Below are 22528 nucleotides of genomic sequence, written 5' to 3' on the forward strand. Positions count from 1 at the left end.
GCATTAGCCAAAGGACTAAGTTAACTCCTAGGTGATGCTGATCTCAGAAAAATATCTTGGATCTTGTCACAGTAGGGGTTTCACAGAAAGAAAGATGAAACCCCCAATTTGGCTCCCATAAGCTAACTGTAATCATATATACAAAAAAATATCCTTTTGTAACTTTTATTTATTTATATTTAAATCTATATGGCACAAACACGTTGGGTGGTTCCAAGAGAAATAACAATCCTTGTGCAGTATCCTGTGAAATCACAAGCTATTAGAACTATTTTTCAGAATCCACATAGAAAGTTTTGAAAAACTGCTCTGACAAAAAAAGCATTGTTATTGGGTATTTTTTGATTACACACAGCTTGACAGAAATGAGAAAGAAGCTCCAGGTAGCAACCTTTTGATGTCCAGTAAGGAGAATTCTCTAACTTTGAATTGAATCTATGTCCATGACCTTGTATAAAGTCTTGACACAACAGAATACAACTTTGGTATCTTCTAGACAAAGATGGCTGCATCTTTAAAAACACATGGTAATGTAAACACCATGATTCATCATGGTAAGAAGGTAATTTCCCTGGATCCAGGATATAGAGGAATGCCTCTGCCTGAAAGGCAGAGAACAAAATCGAAATAAATTAAGCTCATCTGAGGAGAAATTCAGTCATGACCTTCATTGAGAATGAATGATTTGATTTTTTAATCTTACTGGAGAAAAAGCCAGCATAACATTAACCTGCCATTAAAGCTAGGAGTTCTTCCAATGGAGACAGAAGTTTTCAGAAAAGGTGAAACAATAAATTGCAAAGGGCAGCATGCATACCAACAACCCACTGACTGTCAAGATCAGATCCCATGGAAGTACAAGCTACCTGACAAAATTAAGCAACTTACTATCCCTACATGGAAGGAGTGTGAAGAGAGAGCATAAGGAGCAGATCAAGGAAGAGCCCTTGTTGAAGTTGGACAGCTTCAACATAGCAGATCTTAATGCAGCTCACAGCCTGAGAAGCATCCTAATCTGATGATGACCATCACCCATTCAGAAGAATCACAGAATGGGAAGGGTTGGAAGGGACCTTGGGAGATCATTCAGTCCAACCCCCCTGCTAAAGCAGGGTCACCTAGAGCAGTAGAGCAGGTTGCACAGGACATTATCCAGGTGGGTTTTGAATATCTCCAAAGAAGGAGACTCCACAATCTCCCTGGGCAGCCTGTTCCAGTGCTCTGTCACCCTCAAAGTAAAAAGTTTTTCCACATATTCAACTGAAACCTCTTATGCTTCAGTTTTTGCCCATTGCCCCTTGTCCTGTCGCTGGGCACCACTGAGAGCAGTCCAATTCTGTCCTCACGACATCCACCCTTAAGATATCTGTAAGTATTTATGAGGTGCCCTCTCAGTCAGTCTTCTCTTCTTCAGGCTAAACAAGCCCAGCTCTCTCAGCCTTTCCTCATAGGGGAGATGCTCCAGTCCCCTCATCATCTTTGTTGCCCTCCTCTGGACTCTCTCTAGGAGTTCCTCATCCTTCTTGAACTGGGGAGCCCAGAACTGGACAGTATTCCAGGTGCAGTCTCACCAGGGCAGAGTAGAGGGGGAGGATAACCTCCCTCAACCTTCAAGACTCATGCTTGAATCTGGTTCACTCAGAGGAATCCATGCAGCCCTTACTTGTTTTTAAACAGGTTTAAGAAAGAAAGGTACCTAGCATACAAAATCCAAATCACAAGGGATATGAGGTTCAGCTAAGAGATATTCTCTTCATCCTCTGACTGAGCAGGTCTTGCAAGAACACAACAGATTTGCAAATCCTAGCTAACAGTTTTAAGTGACTGAAACAACAATGGCACCTAAGCTTCCCCCGCCCCCTGTCACAAGCAGGGGTCATAAGCACTTCATCTCACCTCTCGCCTCCCCTCTCCCCCCTTTGACGACATTCAAGCCTCAGTCACCAAGGAATTAGGAAAAATACAACACAGAACATAGACTAAGGCCCTTGAGTAGACAGGCTGTGCACTCCATTTGCGCCCTCAATGAAAAACAGATCCCACGGAAACAGATTCTCAAGAGGGACAGACTATAGCTCCTATTTATATCATCTAAGCAAATGAAATGCCCATTTCTCATGTGCCAGACAGTGCTCATAAGATCATGGAATGGTTTGGATTGGAAGGGACCTTTAAAGATTATCAAGTTCAACCCCTCTGCCATGGGCAGGAACATCTTTCCCTTTCAGGTTGCTGAAAGCCCTGTCCAACCTGACCTTGAACACCTCCAATGATGGGGCATCTGCAACTTCTCTGGGTAACCTGTTTCAGCATCTCACCACCCTCATTGTAAAAAATTTCTTCCTCAATCAATCTACCCTCTTTCAGTTTAAAACCATTGGCCCTTGTCCTGTCACTACAGGCCATGGTAAAAAGTTTTCCTTCATCTTTCTTATAAGCTTTCTTTTAAGTTCATCACTTACATAAAGGAACTTCTGACAGGCAAACCAATATTTACATGCTACTCACAAAACCTGATCTATTTCATGACACAAACTCAGATTTCTTTTTTATGGAAGTAAAGCAACACAGTCATGTTGTCATTCACCTGTACATCATAATCACAAGACAAACTCCTGGCACATTCTCCTTACCACAGCTACACTATAGTGGTGTGCAACCTCTTTCTATAGTGTTGATAGGCTCATGTTGCTCTGGATACCTGAATAAGCTTTCCAAATCAGCAGATAAATTACAACCAACTTGGAGGGAAAGGCTTATTAATTCAGATGATCTGATGGTCCTGCCATTGTTCTGTGCAAAAAGGAACTTCAGCAGAAGTGTGCCAGCAACACTCTGAAGGTATGTGATCTCAAGGATGTACAAGACTGAAGTTTATCTGGGCATAGAGGGACCAAAAATGGTGCCTGCTACAGGTAGCCATGCATATACAGGCTACAGTTTGACCACTGACCCAAGCTGACCTCAGGATAGCAAGCTGAGATCAGTGGCAAGATGAGTAAGTTCACAGCTAAGAATCAGTTCAAGCAACAAAGGGCCAGTTCAACAGCAGTGCAAAGTACGTCCATGGTAGGATGTTGCCACTGCATTGGCTGTAGCTGAGGTTTCATGAACTTTATACTGATACACTTAATAAATCTCCCGAGACCTGAACGGGGTGCAAGACTGGCTTCACAGAAGTCCCTTTAAGAGATAAATTTCCTGTTAAAAGTATAATGAAGCCTGACCACTAACTTTTCTTTAAATGCATATGAGAGTGTCTTTGGGAAGGTGGGAAGAATCCCAGCCTGAGGGACCTGAAAAAAAAAAAAAAAAATCTGTGTTTAGGTGGTTTACAAAAACATATTAAAAGAGGAGTTTTAGAAATTACACTTAATACTGTAAATCTGGGAGAATGGAATGAGACTAAACCAGAGCTGGTAAAAAGAAATTAGGAAGCCATAACTGCACACACACAGAGTAGTGTTATCGAGGACAACTTCTACAACAGATGGTTAGTTATTACAGGTTTTCTGCCTGTGTTTTAGGAAAAATGATGGTGTACTTTGAAAAATTAAAATCTGAAAACTGTTCTCAGATTGACCAGCTTTTTTTTTTTTTTTTTTTTTTCCCCCTCTTCGAAGTTGTAGAAAGCGAGACTGTAGCACAGGAAAAAAAAAATTAGCTTCCAGCTTCACAATTCCAAAACCTAGCCTGTCTTTCTTTTTAAAAGGATTTCTTGATGTCTCACTGGAAGAGACTGAAGTTTTAGAGTGTATCTTTCATAGTGATAGTATAATTTAAACATGGAATGGCATCATTCAGTCACATTTATCTATTGGTAGATCCTCTTTCACCAGCAGTCAACTACTGAATATACTGTTGCTGTCAAGTTGAAAAAACTCTGATGGAAGAACCCCACCGCAGCTCAAGAATTACTGAGTGCCACAACATATAGTTATTACTAAAATAAATAAGTTTTTCAAATAAAAAATAAAATTTTAAAAAAATCACAATGAAGACAAGAGGGCACTTCTTTTCCTCCTTCACCAACCACAAATCAAGGACCTAAGCAGAAATCTCATGGGCTTATGAGTGGCAATGCTATATTCAGGCATAAAAATAAACCAAGAATATCATATCAAACCAGTATTTTCACTTAAGTAAATAAATAAATCACATCTTTAATCAAATCTTAGCGTAATACAGGCACACATTCTTACAGCAAGAATGTCTAACTGAACCAGAAAAAAGGAATATAGGAAGTAATTTTGGAACACAGCTTTATAAATACTGAACTTGAGAAATTACTGAGTGTTGAAGGGTTTTTTTCCCCCTCCGTCTTTTCCTTCCCATAAACCATTTTAAGTTAAAGGAGGAGCCCTCATAGCTCCCTTTTAGCACTTAAAATATATAGAACTTCTTGATGAATGTAAGAGTTCCACAAGATGTTTAGTACCGTAATTGAACATTTAAGACCAATCCGAAATTCACTTTGTAACCTGAGTGTGCAAGATACATGTTAACAGTACAAGAGCTTACCTGTCAGTACTGGTTCTTTGCCTAAGGAAATACTACAAAGGATTTAAAGTATGTCTTTTACATTGATGACCAGGAAATTTGGAAGAGATTTTTCAGAACTGTGTAAATCCCACTTTTGAAAGTTACTCTGGTTCCTAAATCTGCCCTCAATCAAGTGAGATTGTTTCATTATGTGGTTTTTTTGGTTTGTTTTTTTTTAGTGTGTCATTTTTTCTTCCATAAGGGTATATATTTTAAAGAAATGAAAAAAAAAAAACCCACCACCAAAAAAAATTTCAAACAACAAAACCACCCCACAGTTCTGAAACCGATTTTTCATTGTTCTTTACAAAAAGTAGTACAGTTAAGTTAATATAAGCACATAATGGATTTTTATGGAAAGAAGTATTTTGCTAAATACTCCAGCCAGAAGAAATACTTCACACTTCAAATATTGTGAACATTATTTGAAAAGCATGTTTTCATTTTAAGGAATGCAGAGCTAGAAATATATGCATATTTTTCATTTGAAATCAATTTAAAAAACCAAAACAAAACCAAAAAGACAATTAGCCCCAAATCCTGTAAGAATAGGCACAGCTTTGATGTTCATGAAAATTTAAGTACAGGAAACTGTAATCTGTTTACTCAGGATAAAAAAGTATGGTAGCCCTAGTTTCATTCCATAAGTAACCATCACTTTGAAAACTATTTAAGAATTTCAAAAACAATTACTGTAATTTTAGCTACAGATAAGCTGTAATAGTGAAGCTATGGAAGCTGAAGGAAGAACATATGTAAATCTCATCAAATGGGCCTACAAAAGAAGAAAAGAAACAAACAAAACAGACTGAAAGCTTGCATCAGATACTTGATTTGTTTCCCTCGCTAGCAATATCTACCCAGTACTCCACAAATACGGTCATTGAAATGCATCTTCAATACCTGTTCTTCATGACAATTCAATCTCTACTTAATTTGAAAGTAAAGCCATAACCCACTGTTTGACCTCACTTATGACAAGGATTACAGTGAACTTTACTATTGGAGATCAAATGGAGACTTTAAAAATGCAATTGTATCTAAATAGTGAAGATGGTAAAGTATTAAAAAAAGTGAATCTTTAAGTACATTAACTCAAATTTCCATTCTGAAGAATGTAAAGTCCAACCAACTGAAGAACAACAAAAAGGAAATAATTGGCCAATAAATGTCTAAAACAACTAAAATTGCCTCTTTAAATAGATATGCTCCTCTTTTTATCCAGTTTTATCTGCTTACTTAGAGCAGACATGTAGCTTTTTTACTGTAAACAGCTCTATAGAGTCCCTCCATCTCAAGGGGACAAATATTACTCACCTGCAAGTAATGTGTCACCAACAAAACCAACCAAGAACAACCACGAGGCTGCTCTCTGTTGAGGAAAAGAGGACCGTACAGGTTCAATAAAGCCATGGTTTTTAAGCAAGCAACCTTTAACATTTTTGAAAGAAAAGTAAAAACAATTTTTTAATATATCCGAACAAAAAAAAAGGCACAGTATTTGGAAGGTATCAGATTTTTAGATCTGCATGTGTTCTGCCACGCCCTCCCCCAAAGCCTACACATGAATATATGCTTTCTCTGTATTGACTATCACTAATAAGAGACCTTCCATTCTAGATAGTTCTAAGAGTCATGATTTAACATTCTGTACTGATCCAAGGCTCTCTTCTGGAGATATTCAAAGCTCGCCTGGATGATGTCCTGTGTAACCTGCTCTAGGTGAACCCGCTTTAGCAGGAGGGTTGGACTAGATGATCTCCTGAGGTCCCTTCCAACCCTTGCCATTCTGTGATTCTGGTTTTAACCGACCTTCATAGTTCATCTTCAAGGCTTCAGAATCCTGCGATTCAAAGCTGGATAACATCATCTACATTAACATTTTTTCATACTGCAGAAGTGTCTCCAAATGCTTCTGTTTACATTTATAATTTACTGGTGCTCACTAGGCATTCCATTTTCTTTCCTTTTTTGCCATGAATTTTTAAACAAGAAAAGATGATCCAACTGAACAATGTGTGCGCAGTTCAGTGGCAGTTTGCAATTAAATGTGCCAGACATCTGTGAAAGTCTTAACTGGCCCTGTGCAAGGAAAAAAGGAACAGTTCTGCAATTTAAAAAGAACACAAATTTAAACAATGTTGATCTCACCTACACAAAGAAAATCTTATGTAAGCATCCACAGTATAAATACCAAATACAGATAAAGACAATCAAATGTTTCCTGGTAGAACACACACACACATACTGGTCTCTGGCAATCAACCAGAAGGTAAAATACTATATAATAGTGATAAGAAGGAAGGAGTTCAAACATGGCCCTGCTCCTTTCTTCTAAAAAAAAAAAAAAAAAAAATATATAAAATAAAAATAGAAAAACCTTCCAGCAACAAAAGAAATCTCACAGTAACTGTGCCATGGCACTATTATGCTTAACTAAAAGCTACATGGGTGAATTTTGAACATATCCAGAACTGACACAAACTTACAAAGTTCCTGTTCTTTCTTTGTTACATTTATATTGTAACTTATTCACCACCACAACAAATAAACTTTTCTTTCAATACTAGAGAGTTTTAAATAGCAGTTGCTGTCTGACAGACTTGAAAAAAAAACAACATTTAATTTCCTTTTTAATACACAATTACAATATCCCAAGCCAGGGTAAAACATCTCAACCACTATGAACACTCCACGAGAAGAACAGTTACAGTCTTCTTTCTGTCAGTCGAGCACTTAAAAAGCACAACATAGCTATGAGATACAAATCCTATGCGACCCAAGTTCTGGGCTTTCTGTGTGAAAGCTGGGCATGCATCTCTAGTGGATCTGTCATGCAAGGGGCACCAGTTAGCAGGACACAATCCCTAGATGTGTAAGTAAAACCTATAGAGCATGAAACATAAGTACTTTTATCACATTGAAGCAGAACGTGGAATTAGTGACACAAGAAGTTTAATGCAAGCTGTTTACTGGTAACACGGTCCTCCAAGAAGTCTCTAAATAGCTTCATGTGTATGAAGAGAGACATCAGCAATCTACATGAGAGAACGAGCCGATTCCTCTCTGTCAAACAAGACTTTACAGAGGCGGCAGTGGAGTTGCTGAAGAGCTGTGAGCTACTGCCAGTTCTTATAACCAGTCAGAATCTATGGGTGTATCAGAAACAGCAATGCATCTAGGACAGTCAGTATGCACAACTAAACCTTGTTCATCACTCAAGAGCATCAATTGCACTTTTTTTTAATTATACCTCACCACTGCAAATGTCAATGCAATGAAGAAAGTCCACAGATTTCAAAAGCTGAAAAACAAGTTTGTTGAAATACAGAGAAATTAATAGTAGTGTACACCAATCAACCTCTGTACAAAACTGCCATTCTTGTTTAAAGTCATAAACAGAATATTTAACCCACAGCTTTTCTGTATCTCCTTAAGAATTGTATTTCAAAATGTTTCCATCATTTAAACCAAACCTGTCTCTCTGTGGTGGGTTGACCTTGGATGGATGCCAGCTGCCCACCAAGCCGCTCTACCATTCCCCTCCTCAGCTGGACAGGGGAGAGAAAAATATAACAAAAGGCTCCTGGGTCAAGATAAAGGCAGGGAGATCACTCAGCAATTACCGCCACAGGCAAAACAGACTTGACTTGGGGAAATTAATTTATTACTGATCAAATCAGAGTAAGATAATGAGAAATAAAATCAAATCTGAAAATACCTTCCCCCCACCCCTCCCTTCTTCCTGGGCTCAACTTCACTCCTGATTTTCCCTACCTCCTCCCAACCAGCAGCACAGGGTGACAGGGAATAGGGGTTGGGGTCAGTTCATCACACGCTGTCTCTGCCGCTCCTTCCTCCTCAGGGGGAGGCCTCCTCACACTCTGCCCCTGCTCCAGTGTGGGCTCCCTCCCTCTGCAGACAGTCCTCCACGAACTTCTCCAACATGAGTCCTTCCCACGGGCTGCAGTTCTTCACAAACTGCTCCAACACGGTTCTCTTCCACAGGGTACAGTCCTTCAGTAACAGACTGCTCCAGTGTGGGCCCCCCACGGGGTCACCAGCCCTGCCAGCAAACCTCCTCCTGCCTGGGCTCCTCTCTCCGTGAGTCCACAGGTCCTGCCAGGAGCCTGCTCCAGCGCGGGCTTCCCACGGGGTCACAGCCTCCTTTGGGCATCCCCCTGCTCTGGCATGGGCTCCTCAACAGGCTGCAGGTGGAGATCTGCTCCCCTGTGCATCTCCACGGGCTTCAGGGGAACAGCCTGCCCCACCATGGGCTGCAGCAGAATCTCTGCTCCGGCACCTGGGGCACCTCCTTCCCCCTCTTTCTGCACTGACCTTGGTGTCTGCAGGGCTGTTCCTCTCACATATTCTTACTCCTCTCTGCAGCTGCAGTTGCACAGGGTTGTTTTTTCTTTCCCCCTCTTCTTAAATACATTATCCCAGAGGCGCTACCACCTTTGCTGATGGGCTCAGCCTTGGCCAGCAGCGAGATCCCTCTTGGAGCCGGCTGGCATTGGCTCTATCAGACACAGGGGAAGCTGCTGCTGGCAGCTTCTCACAGAAGCCACCCCTATAGCCCCCCTGCTACCAAAAACTTGCGATCCAAACCCAATACACACTTTGAGATCAGGGCTGTATCACTCCCGTCCCCCAATCCCCAACACCTTCAAAACCTGAGCGTTATCCCAGGCATTGTTCCCACAAAGCATCATAATATAGTTTTTTTCTATGACATCTCACTCCCCAATGATTGGTCTGATTACTTAAAGTATTTTTCCTCTATAGCTTATTTGGATGCTTTTAACAATAAAAGACTTGAGGCAAGTCTTTGTTTTCAGTCACAGTACAAACCTATTGACCTAGAATGGTTATTCAACTTACAAATATAAGAGAAGAAAAAAAATGTTGAAAAAATAATTAAAAATATTACTTGGGAAACAGAGCACAGATTAAGAAGCTGGAAGCTACTCACCATACAGCAGTACCAAAATGTATTAACAATTACTGTTAAATGCTACTTTCCTCAGTAACTCTCTTGGCTGTATTAATTTTTAATAATGCCTCAGTAGCCTTTCATTATAGTGTTTTAAAGACCTCATTTTGCTACACTAAGTATAGACTATTTAGTTGGATTTCAATTTTCTAAATAAATGGAAATGCCAAGGCGTTTTTCTTAAGTCAGGATTTGTTTTCAGACCACAAACAATTCCTTCCTATCTCCCAGGAAGTCTTCAGGATTTCTTAAAGGATTTTTAAATCAAAATTCACATTGGCTGCACTGTCAGCTGCAGCTTGTACCACATCCTGCTTGTACTATGAAGTATGTGGTCTCCTCAACAGGTTATACTCTACAAAACGCATACAATAAGGAAACTTTTAAATTCAAGATTTTTGAAAAACTAATGCAGCAAAAACCTACAGAGCCAGGTCAGATGTACTGCTTAAGCAAAAAAACCCAATCCTCTCCCCCAGAAATGCCACTTACCTCCAAAAGCCCTAGTACCTATAACGGGCTGGGGGGAAACACAACACTTTAAGAGACAGTAATATAGAAAGACATAACACAACCACAGACAGAGTTCAGAAAACTGGATCCCTACGTTAGCAGGCTGGCACCAATTTAGTTCAGGTTGCTTAACCAGCTTCCTTACTGAGGAAGCCCTAAAATCTAGTGTAACTCCACAAGGAGCATACGAGAGAAGAATTTTGAAATAGTAATTTAAACAATATGCTCCTAAGATTCCTCTGACCTCCAGAAAGGATTTAGATTGTATCAACACTTCAAGCTTCTTACGGCTTTTTCTGCACATCTGGATAATATCAGGTTTTGGTACAAGACACATTTAGGAATGATCTCAGCCAGAAGAAAATACATTATATGTGCTACTCTCTTTTCAGGGTGAAGTAAGTTTTGCCTAAAACAGGGCTCGACTGACTTAAAGTAAGTTGAAAAGCCAGTTATGTCATAACTTAACTGCTTTAAGTTTGATTTTAAGAGACAGATTTCTTACTTAAGAAATTCAACACTTAAAGCATTTTGAAGCCCACATGTGGACTTAGACTCTGGTATTAGCAGACGGTGGTAATTCCCTCAGACACTTTGAAAATTAATAAAACATCATTTATCCAGTCATTTCAAGGTCTCTGTAAATCCAGATGGACACGGCATTACTGAGAGAAGATAACCTGTTGTACTCAGGGTTTTCCACTCATACTGTTAAGAGGTTTTTTTTAAATGTAAAGCTTCCTTTCAACAGTATCTTTTCTTAATAGCTAAACTTCACCTAAACAATTAATTTGCATTTTTTGTGCTAATACTTTTAAGAACAGACCCAACTGGAGAAGTATCAGCTTTGAGAGTCTAAAAGGTGTTAGCTTATATGGTTTAGCCTCATTCAGTTGAAACTCCTGCTTACCCCTTTCCCATCCTTCCTTTTGACTGTTGCTTATAGTTACACCAAAGGCTCTTAATACATGTTTTATGTGTATTTACATTTGCATTAGTTTGAGCTGTTGGGTTTCTGAAAAAGTGATAGCTGGCTTAGTTAACTACACTTTCAAGTGAGAAAAAGGATTACAGACTTGAAAACTATTTTTCAACTAAACCAGGACATGCAACAAAGCAAGTAGATCCAAAGGTGTTCTTAAATAGAATTTAATCACTTTTTATTAAAAAAAAATTCATATAAGCTATTTTACTATAATTAATTTTCCCTTTTTATAAAAAGCATCTGTACTAGTGATAAGGGAAGTCGCCATGACTGTGACACCTGGGCATAACCTGCTTCTGGGTTCTAGGAAATACTTGTAAATACTAACTTCTTCACTGAAGAACAGCCCGTTTTAAAGACAGTATCAACAACTCTTCAGGGAACACCACCTTTAAAATGCCAAATACTGTACTGGATCAACCATCAAAGACTGACTGTCTCTCAGTGACTAAGCCTACGCATTGTTCCAGTCACAATGTGTTTATTATTGTACATTATAAGTTACTTTGAAGGAAAGAATTATTTTCTTTGCATGAAACATGAACTATACAAATGTTGTTACACAACCATCTTTGCTCAATATATTACAGTTTCTAAGTTACATACAGTTATACACATATAAAGTGGAATCGAACATTTCATCTATAAAATTAGACTATATATAAAGTCACGAATCTATCCTTTTCAACCGGCTCAATGCAGAACTTCAACAGCTTTGGCTCTATACTGAATATTAGCATTTTTTTCCTTCTGTTATCAAGTGTCTGTAACTTTGCAGACTATGCTAATGGCTCTAATTTCAATTCATACTAATTCTTTGAAGAAGGTAGTATTTATAGCATACGTTAAGAGTCACAAAGTTTCATTAACTGACTACTAAGCCTTTAATATTAACTTCATATATTTTCAGCAGAATATCAAATGTAGCTACATTTTATATTTCTGAAATCCAAGAAATAAAGCTTACCTACAACCACAACTGTGATTTGCAGAACTGACAGACACTCTCGGGTTTGTGTGTGTGTTTCGTCCAAGGCTATCTATTAACAAGCAGGCACTAGAGATGAAAAGCAAACACTCGCTGCTGTGGCTCATGGAGGTCTGTTTTCTTTCTTGGCTGCATGTGGTGCAAATTGTCCTTTGCTGGGTTAGGCATAGCAATATTGACTGGATTATTTGTGGTAGATACTGCAGCTCATACTGTGAGATGAGGAGAAGGGTTGCTATAATTAAAAGGCTTCCCAGACTCCACCTCCCACTTTTTGGAAAGGAAGCACTATTATCTGCACAAGCAGAATAAAGATCTAAATGTGTGAATGATTAAGGGACTGGAACATCTGACGTACAAAGAAAGGCTGAAGAGAGCTGGAATTGTTTAGCCTTAAGAAGAGAAGGTTTGAAGAGATCTTATAAATATGTATGTGTATTTGTAGTAGGGGTAGGGTGGGCAGTGAGTAGAGACAAGAGAGCCAGACTTTTCTCAGTGGCACCCAGTGACAGGACAAATAGCAATGGGCACAGGGAACTCCACTTACACTTAAGTAAAAACTTGACACGGGAGTCTCCATCCTTAGAAATATCCAAAACTCAGCCAGACAAAGCCCTGAGCAACTTGATCAAGGTGACCCTGCTTTAAGTACAGAATTTTGTCTAGAGACCTCCAGAGGTCCCTTCCATCTTCAGCTGTTCTACCTTTGACATTTCTGTGATTCTGCTAGTTTATGAAAGTGTTCTGACTATGAAGTTTCAAGAAGATATTGTAGTGTTAGTGCCAAAGAGATGAATGAAGAGGCATGATCGTTAACATGATTTTGATTGCAGGGGGGGAGGGGGAAAGAAGTATGTTGCATACAAGCCCAGGACAGTATGTTGAAGTTTCTTTTCAGATGGACTCAATTCACCTCAGCCTTGGACAGTAGATGCAACTCAGCAGATGCAACAGGCTCTTCTTGTAAGTCTATTTCTGCATTCACATAATGCTCTCTAAGATACCAGAAGATCCAATGGAGGATGCAACATTTCCATGAAGAACACAGTGGACGAGAAAGCCTTTCAAATCTCCTAAAAGCTACATAAAACAAACCAAACAAAACCCAGAAGACTTCTGAAGGTCATTTGGAGGTATAAATGTCATAGCTGAAGACACAGAGGGAAAAATAAAGAGAAGATTTTTGGAACCTCAGACACTAAAACATGGGGTAGACGTTCCACAAATCTTTTTAGGGAAAAAGAATTAGAAGAATGAAATAGCTCCCACCTCCTGATCATCTTTCTTGGAAGACCTTATTCAGTCAAATGCTGTCTTACATAAATGTTTCTGTACGTTTCAGCTATTCAGCACATGAATATTAAGAGCCAAGTAGCCATCAGTCACAGATGACTCGCAAATACCACACACCTTGCCATTTGCCAAAACAGATAATGTATTTCACTGGAGCAACAGAAGGAAAAGAGGGGGTGCTGATATTAATTTTTTGACAACTTTGTCATCAAACTTCTTGCTCACAAAGGAACATGTTGAGGCACACAATCCTATTGGACATGTAAATGATGAGTTCACAATGATGGCTTTTGCAGGAGCTCTCAAACTCAAAAGAAACCAGCAAAAGTCACCAGCCATGAAAGTATAACACACCACCTAGTAACGTTCTTTACCTCCTTCCTCTTTCCATAACTTATCAAGGGGCCTCTGAAAGCTGTATTGTTGATATGTTAAGTTACATTTATTAAAATTATGATTTGAAGAGGGATGAAGCTGCTTTCTTCCTACAAAATTGGTTTTTTTCTTCTCATTTCAGGCAACAGCTCTTGCCCCATTCTCTCAACATTCCAACTCCTACAATTAAACAGCTGCAGCTAACACCTTTCTGCAAAAATGCTGAATCCCCAAGACCATTCTCCAGACCACTAGGAAGTTCATTCTCCCTGTGCAACATCCTCAGACATACTAGTTCAACCCATGCTTTTCAAGACCTTCTTTTACACTTGTAGTGCTTTACCCGTTCCCAATCCTTCAGTACATTTGCTCACATTATGGAGATGCTACACAACTGGAGCTGACAAAACTCTGTAGCTACATTTTGATGTATATGTCCTATTGGAAGGGGCAGGCAGCTTTCCCATTCTACTAGCTATAAAACATAAATTCAACTTTAAGGAAGAATGCTCCCCTGATTTCAAAGTAATCTCTTTTTTTTTTTTTTTTTTTTTTTTTAAATTTAAGGTTCTTAACACTAGAAGTGACATAGGAAGATTTTTAGCTCACAATTAAATCAAGAAGTATTTTTTGGATGCAGTGAGTTACACAAGTATTGCTGCAAGTAGGAGCAAACTCTGATCAGTTAGGCATGAGCAATCTAAAACAGGGCTTGGCTTCAGTCAGTTCATTACTAGCTTGAACGTGTATTTCATGGTTACTATTCTGTATGTAATGAAAGCATGTGTTATTGTTTTCCATGATTCTGTAGTAGGAAGGAGTCTTTTTTTCAATAGGTTTGTACAGGCTCCTTTGTGAATCAAAGGACATGTTTCCAAATTCATACTTGTGTTTATAAATATTCAAAACATTTTCTTTTTACAAACCAAAAGACAAAAAAATTTTAAAACCTGCTACAATGGCTCTTAAAGCAGGCAATCAAAAGTCAATAAAAGTCAGAAAATTTTATGTAATTGAGTATTTGTCACAGAACATGAAGACTTAAAAGATAAAAAGTGAGATCACGTAAAAGTGATTACAATGCCATATTGCTGGAGTTAGTTTAGAAGGCTCTACTCCTATGATTATTTCCATCCTTCTTTCTACACTGTCACAGTACTACAAAAGCCATCAGGTACCAAAAAGCATGATTAAATGTGCTCAAATGAATAACAATTTCCCTTGTAAGTGAGTATCTTGCCCTATCTCACTTTCAGCTAATTCAAAAACCTAATTCCTATTTCTGCATAGTTAAGAAAGGCTTCCAACTGTAAACAAAAGGGCAGTGAAAGAAACATCATTTTCCAAATATAGAAGTCAAGCATTTGTAAGATGTTGAATAGCATAAGCAGTATTCACATTTATGCAAGCTTTCAGTGAATTGTTGTTGGAACAATTTCACTGATGCAACCAAATTTTAAATTAAAGCAGGGTAGTCACATTATAGGGTTGCATTAATATAAATGAATCTACAGCATTGGTATAAATCTCAGTAACATCAAAACTACTTAGACTTACTTATTTACTGAAGATTATTATTTTCCATGTACTTCAAAAGTAGAACAAATGCTAAACCAAAAAAATTACCAGAACGCAAATTTCAAGGGAGAACCATTGGGTTGATCAGAAGTTGAAGTGCTTCTCTACTGGAAATAACAGATAATCTTTCTCTTAGAGATGAATGTCATTAACAATCTTCCTAAAGTGGAAGTTATGCAACTATAGTTCAAATAGCTGAAATCCATCGTAATCCTATAGTTGAAACAGATATTTCTATCATTAAGGAAGCAATATGTGACCCTCCACAACTAAGCCTTTTTTTTTAAATTTTTCATTATCTTTATGCTAAATATCATATATTACATACTGTATCATTCATAGTACATGCAAGCCAAACCTTTGCAAGACAGAAGTGGGATGTAGATCACCAAACTCAAAACTGGTGTTTCAAGAGATCTGCCTCCTCTGAAGCAAGTTCTGAATTTGATTCAGACTTAAAGAAAGCTTAAGGGTTCTGTCTATGCAAGAATTAAACTCCACAATAGGGTATTTCCAAGTAAGTGGTAATTAAGGATCAAATTCCATCACAAAATAAATGGAACTTAATAAACAAATACACATTGCTACACTGACCCTTTGGTCACCAGGCACATACAGGATATCAACTAATGAGGTAGCTGCAATGATACTGTTCTGTGGAAAGTACTACAAAATGCTGTAGTAACAGGAAAGCATCACAAGTTGATTTGAAATGGTAGATTTACCGAGACAGACTAAGATGCAAAAATAAAAAAGCGCAGTACCAAGTAATGAACAGGTAAGATTAACAGATTGATTTAAAATAGCTTGGATAGCTTATTAAGTTAACATAGCTGTGTTAATACTGTGCACAGTATTTATCAGGATATAAAACTCTCAGGTTTGGTACTAACCCAATCACAGATTTTATCCCCCTTTGACTAAATTCAATATGGTGTGAAAGGGGAACAAACACTTCAGTAGGAATTCAGAGATGATTATGCACTTTTTGGGTGTTGGGTTGTTTGGGGGTTTTTTTAACGATGTAATGTAGACAGTGATTCATATATTTGAAAAGTATAAGTGGAGACACTGAAAAGCATTAACAAAAGAAAAAAACTCCACCACAGCCTCCTAGGTGTCAACCTTGTGAATGTAATGAGCCATGCCCCTTAACTTCTACCCCTTTGAGTATTCATCTGAAAGCAAAGGGGCGGGGGGAAGAGTGAGGGAAAATATGGAGGGGAGAGAAAGATTAGAGTATAACTGAGTACACAGTTAAATACTTAGTCCTGTAAAACACATGGTTTAAATGAGGAATTAGGTCACAATTTTATAAAAATAGCATCTTGACAGAGAAAGGTGCTAACCCTTTGCTTGATTCAAAGGGAGAGAACACAGGTAAGGTCTCAGGTGGAAGTAGGGTGAAAGGCCAAAGATTGGAGGTGTTTTATTAATACCAGTCTCAGAACTTTATTACTTCAGGGTGACAAAAATAATAAAAAAACCTTTAGGTATTCACCTCCCTTGTAATCCATGAACTGAATCCTGTAAAGACAAGTAAGATGTAAAGCTAAGAAGAAAATAGCTGTTCAGAGTTAAGCAGTAAAGAATACTCAGTGATATGCTCACCATGGCAGATTTTAAAAAGTTACTGCCTATAGAAATGCATCAATCCATCATACCCAAACCACAGCAGATTCCAAGCCACCTGCTGAGATATCACTAGTGCTTCATGACTGATACAAGGATTGAAAAAACTTCCCACCCAAACCCAGCTACTGTCAAAGATTAGATACAAAAGTCAAAATCAATCAGTTATACTAAAAGAAATTAAGCGAACATTCAGCCATGCAAAGATTTTCTGTAACCAAAACTAAGTTTTCCACCAAAGCATTAGATGATGACAACAGCCACAGGACTCTTAGGTAGCTTCGCATGGAATGCTATTACAAAGTCTCACATCGGATACTGGTCTCCTCACATGGCCCTGGTAGCTTCTACAGTAACTTCCAGGCATAGCTTAGTATGGAAATAATATGAGTAAGATAAAAAGGAACCAGTGGGACAGACACTAACTTGGACAAGAACTGCCACCTCCAGTTAAGTCCTAAAACAAAACTCAAACACACCCACAAAAACCAAAACAACAAACAACTTCAAAATTCCTCCAAAATTTCCTTTTTTGAATAATACTATCAGCAGAGAATTATACCACAAAAATAGGAAGGCTTCTGCCAAGTAAACGGAGTAAGATTCTCAAGCCTGCAAAGCTAGTTCCACAAGAAAGACAGAAGTCATATGCATCTGATGGAGGATACAGCTCATGAGGCCCACGCTTTCTCAGAGTACAACAGCACCCAATGAACAAAAGTGATTCTCCCTCCCCACACAAGAGCAGAACTGTGCTACAGGATGTTGCAGCAACCAAACCTGTAAATGGATTCAAAGAGCTCAAATATCAAAAGCCAAATTTAGCTCAAGAAAACCCTCAACCAAAGATTGAGAAAAGGAGTACCAAAGGAAAATTAAAAAAAAAAATAATAATAATAAAAAAATCTTTCTTAATATGCCTCCCTTTACATTTTTCCTCATGACCACTACTACAGAAAGCCTGTAGGGTGAGAAGGATCTCACCCATTTGCTCTGAAGCTGCAAATGCCACTCCTGCAAGTACACAATGTGACAGAGCACTAAAAAATGGCTTACCTCTTGTGATGGGTGACTAACACTGAAGTAGGATGGAACAGCCAAGAAAATGAGAAGAGCTAGGCAGAAGCGTGGGCTGTAGTCAACAAGAACAGCAAGAGACTTTTTGAACTATGCCTGGTGTTTGACCTACTTCTTCTAAGCACTCTCTAGCCTGACAAAACATATATAAAAGCTTTCCAGATTGCACAAGGAGAACCCTGGTCAGCTACACCTGCATCAGATTGAAATCTGTTCAAATCTGCATCACATCATCTGTTCAAGATGCACAGGCAAAACAAGCAGCATGTGTCAGCACCAGTCACAATTTTTTAGTATCAGTAGGCTTCCTGTTCACCTCTCTTATTTCACGCTGCCATAGAATCAGCACTACAAAACTCAAAATAAAAAATTATAGGAAATTCAAACTGGAAGAGAGAAAGCTTTCTACAAGCTAAGAAACAATACAATCCACATAGTCACGTTTGATGAAAGGCGGCCAGACAAGAGACGGTTGAAGACATACATTGAAGGAAAAATTCCCAAGACCATTAAAATACTGGAAAAGCAAAGAATTAAGGAAGCAAGTCGGTAAAAATAATGAAAGGAAAGGCCATTGGAGATATATTATAGACAAATAATTAAAGCCATGGGTGGAAATTTTGAACTAAGGAAATAAGCAAAACAAAAATACACTTGAAGTAGAGGAATAAAGATGGACAGACTGACCCACTTCCACCTTAATATCATATTCGCTGCAGCACATGGTACAGAACTTTTTTTTAAACATCAGTCTAACACAGTCTAACACACAAGTACAAAAGGGAATCAAGAAGAACCATGGAGAATAACAAGGAGCACATCCATCATAGCAGTAACAACATTCTTGACAGTACCCTAAGAGAACTAACAGAGCTGTTCAAAGGGGAAAGGTCTCCTCATGAATAGAAGAACAAAACTGGTGTCAAAATACCCAGAGAGAAATCACTAAGAGCAATTTAGAGGATTACGTTGTTTGCAAGGAAAGCCTTTTCCAGTTTGGTGCTTTGCAGTACACAAAGGTCACAGATCTCAGACAGAGCATGCTGAGCCTGGGAATTCATATTAAACCCATGGACCAAAATCAAAATAAGCACCATCACAGAAGAATGCATGAGGTACGATGAGGAGTTCCCTCCTACTTCCAGAAATGTAAAAAGAATAAAATATTCTACAAAATCATTCTAGAAAAGCCTTCAGCTCATAGACTCTTAACATCTTCTGACCTTCACAGTATCCACACTAAAATGTTTGGGGTTTTTTAAGAATAACTGTAAGTCATTATGTCTTCCACTGTAATGTTAAACAATGAAAAATAACACTAGCATACCAGAAACTCTACCAAGCAATACTCCATTAAACAAATTCACCAGTACAACAGAACTTTGAACGCCCAGTAAATTCAGAGGAAAAGTGTCACTAAGAAAAAGAAAAGCATTAAGAGAAACAACTAATCCCATAAACAGCATAGGCATGCCCACAAACTACTGTCTGAGCTGAAAGCCAAGTGTTAAAATTTGGCAAAGCTGAAAATCCAACAACATATTAGACACGGAAAAAGATTTTCAGCACTGCATAAAAAGCACTTCATCACCTCACAGATACAATAAATCACCGTGTCCATCAACATCAGAAGGTACCACATGAAGTAAGTCTGAAATGCAGTAATAAAGACACGCAGCGTGGGACCACCAAAACAAGCATTTAAAGGTAAAAAACTGTCCAAGAGAAACCCTGAGAAGAAAACTTGAAAGAAAAGTGACCATCTCCACAACAAGGGCAAGCCAAACCAAAGTTTTATCTCAGACATTTGCTGCTGCTCCCACAAAGATGCAGGAAGAATGAATAGACTTAGTTAAGCTTTACACAGAAGAGCAGTAATCTCAGATAAGAAAATAAAAAAAGTATCTCAATCTTTCATTTCTGATTCTCTCTGATAATAAAAGTCACAGCTATGCAGAATTCCGATACTAAAAAGCTATTACCAAATGGCTTACAGATACCAAATATGGTATAGTATAGGTTATATTTCTCTGAGAGACTTAGCATATCAACTGACACATCAAACAGATCAGCTCTTTAAGCACTGGCCACTCATTATCACACTTGCATCAGAAGTCATTCAGAAATAGTAAAGGTAAAGGCTGAAGGAAAAAAAAAATTAAAAAAAAATCAAGTTCTCTCCATGTCCACCCACCTCCCAAAGAATGCTTCTAAAATAAAAAACTGCATTTTATTTAAAGTTGCTATTAAAATCCTTACTACAGAACCAGATAATGTTCAGTAGTTTAGGGATATGCCATGAGCTTTACTTTGTATCTGCCTTATTCACTATATTTGTTTCACATGTGAGTAAATTAAGTTTCAAATACACAAGCCTAAGTCTGAGACACTCACTGCCCTGAGAAGGAAAAGATTAGCAGACACAATATAACCTCTCTCTGCTGTGGGAATACTAACTGTTGTATATTAGAGTCCATCTGTTAAGTAAAGACTGATCCAGAATGCATCGCTACTGCAGCAGACTCCCAAGCAGTTCCACATTCATACACGTCTCCCAATGCTGAGAGCACTGTTAAACAATCCTGCATTTATTTTTAAATAGAAGCATAGTTTTCAGCAATAGGAGCTAATCAGCAGGTAGCTTTTACAGGCAAGCACTGTATGTCCTCCACACAAACACCAAAACACATTCTAACCTTCCCCCACAAAGACAAGCCAATGTTAGTCCAGTTGCTGATGCATTAACAGCTAGAATTAAAATAAGCTTAAATACCAGTAAGAAGAATGAAAGAAGAAAGAAAACTAGGAAAGGATTAAACACCTTTGTATCTGCCATGATCTATACAAAGCCAGTTAATAAAATAACTGTATGTTATTCCCTTATTTTGAGTGCTACTTTTAAAGGAATGGGTAATAATCCAATAAAGTTATGATGACTTGTACCACACTGGTAAAAAAAAAAAAAAAAAAAATCATTTACAAATCCCGTTTCAGCTAAGTGTCAAACAGCTTGTGGAAAGGAGTGGGAAATATACCAGATTACTGTTTTGACATATTCACAAAACTATTAGGGCTTTAACCCTGTGTGTTCAGAGAAGCCATAAACATTAAAATGATCTGACCAAAGCACGTCTTTCCCTGCATGCTGCAGTTTTTCCGTTCAGTCTGTGCTAGGTCAAATGCAAATAACTGTCAAACAGAAGAATACATATTTCTAAAGTGTTTGAAACAAAACATATCCTTTACATGACTTTGTATAAAACGAGTGGATGTTAAAGCATTAAACTCATTTGAAACAAAGGCAGTTTCAATTAATTGCCATTCAGTTTTGAGCAGTCATTTTTGTATCCTATTTTATATGCAAAAATTGAGGATATTTCATTGACTGAACTGCTTCAAAAGCTTTGCTGCAGCAAATCTTGCATTCAGGAGCAGCACCAAATTGCACATAATTGAAAGTGATTCATTTTTAGATCCACTCGTTTGGCTTCTGTAGGTTCCTCAGGCTTTGGTGTAGGTAGCGCAAAAACATTAAGTCATACAGTCCTGCAGTAACTCTTTCACTCCATGAAGTGAGCAGATGACTAAGGAGCTACATTTCAGCATCTTGTCCTTGTTTCAAGCTATTTACCAGTGCACAATAGTGTTTTGCAACGCACAGACCTTAAACAAAATTAGCAACAGCACTTACTTTCCAGACAAGAATGTGTTTTGGAAAGCATGGCAGATTATTAAGATATGAGCAACCCAATACAATACTGCAGTACAACTAACTCTTTATTCCAGATACTAAAGCGTATTAAATACTTGCAAAAATCTCCCTCCTCCCCCTTCCTCTACATAAAATACTCAAGTAGCTCTGAGCTAACAGGGTTAAACCCTTCACATGTTTCAGCCACTAAGAAAAGATACCAGCTCAGGCTGCTTTTCTGTATCTTTTTCAATTAAAACCAGATACTACATTCACACCAGTCTTCTTCCAGTGAGGAAGCCACCAGGTTATAGGGCAGCGTCCAGAACCCGAAATTGCAAATTACTTAATCTCTTTATTTTTCACATTGTGAACTGCACACACTCCACTTCTGCGGGAGGCGGCCGGGGGGGAGGCACTGGGAAGGGGGAAGAGTGGCCTGTATGCACTAGGTAGGGTCCTGCGTGGAGTTTAGGGAGCGCTGCGGGGGCTCCAGTCACACGCACGACGAGGGGAAGAGCAGGTCGCGGTATCAACGGTGCGAGAGAGGAACAAGAGGAGTTTGGGAAGGAAAGATGGTTGGAGAAGGGCCGTACGCGTAGGAGGGACACAGGGGCAGGGAAAATGAAGGTCCCTTTCGGGTTGCACAGGGGCGGGGAGGAGGGAAGGGAGCAGGGAGCAGCCCCGGGAGGCGGTGGGCTGGTCCCGGTTGCTGACCTCCCCGACCTGGATGAGTCCGATGAGGACGGCGAATTTCATCCGGATATTGCGGATCGGCACCGACGGGTTAATCATCCCTGCGGGGAGCACCACGGACCCGGAGCCCGACGCCCTCAGCTCCCCCATCACCGCGACGCC

At 38.8% G+C, this 22528-nt stretch overlaps 1 protein-coding gene across 1 annotated transcript in view; it reads right to left on the minus strand.

Moving 5' to 3' along the window:
- NBEA (neurobeachin) overlaps positions 1–22516 on the minus strand; it is a 513899-nt gene extending 491383 nt beyond the window's left edge. The window contains 1 exon segment of the mRNA XM_035900172.1: positions 22371–22516. Coding sequence (XP_035756065.1) covers positions 22371–22516 — 146 coding nt within the window.
- Positions 22517–22528: the final 12 nt, after the last annotated feature.

Source organism: Egretta garzetta, unplaced genomic scaffold (assembly GCF_000687185.1).
Source record: "Egretta garzetta isolate BGI_Z169 unplaced genomic scaffold, ASM68718v1 scaffold40, whole genome shotgun sequence".
NCBI classification, from domain to species: Eukaryota; Metazoa; Chordata; class Aves; order Pelecaniformes; family Ardeidae; genus Egretta; species Egretta garzetta.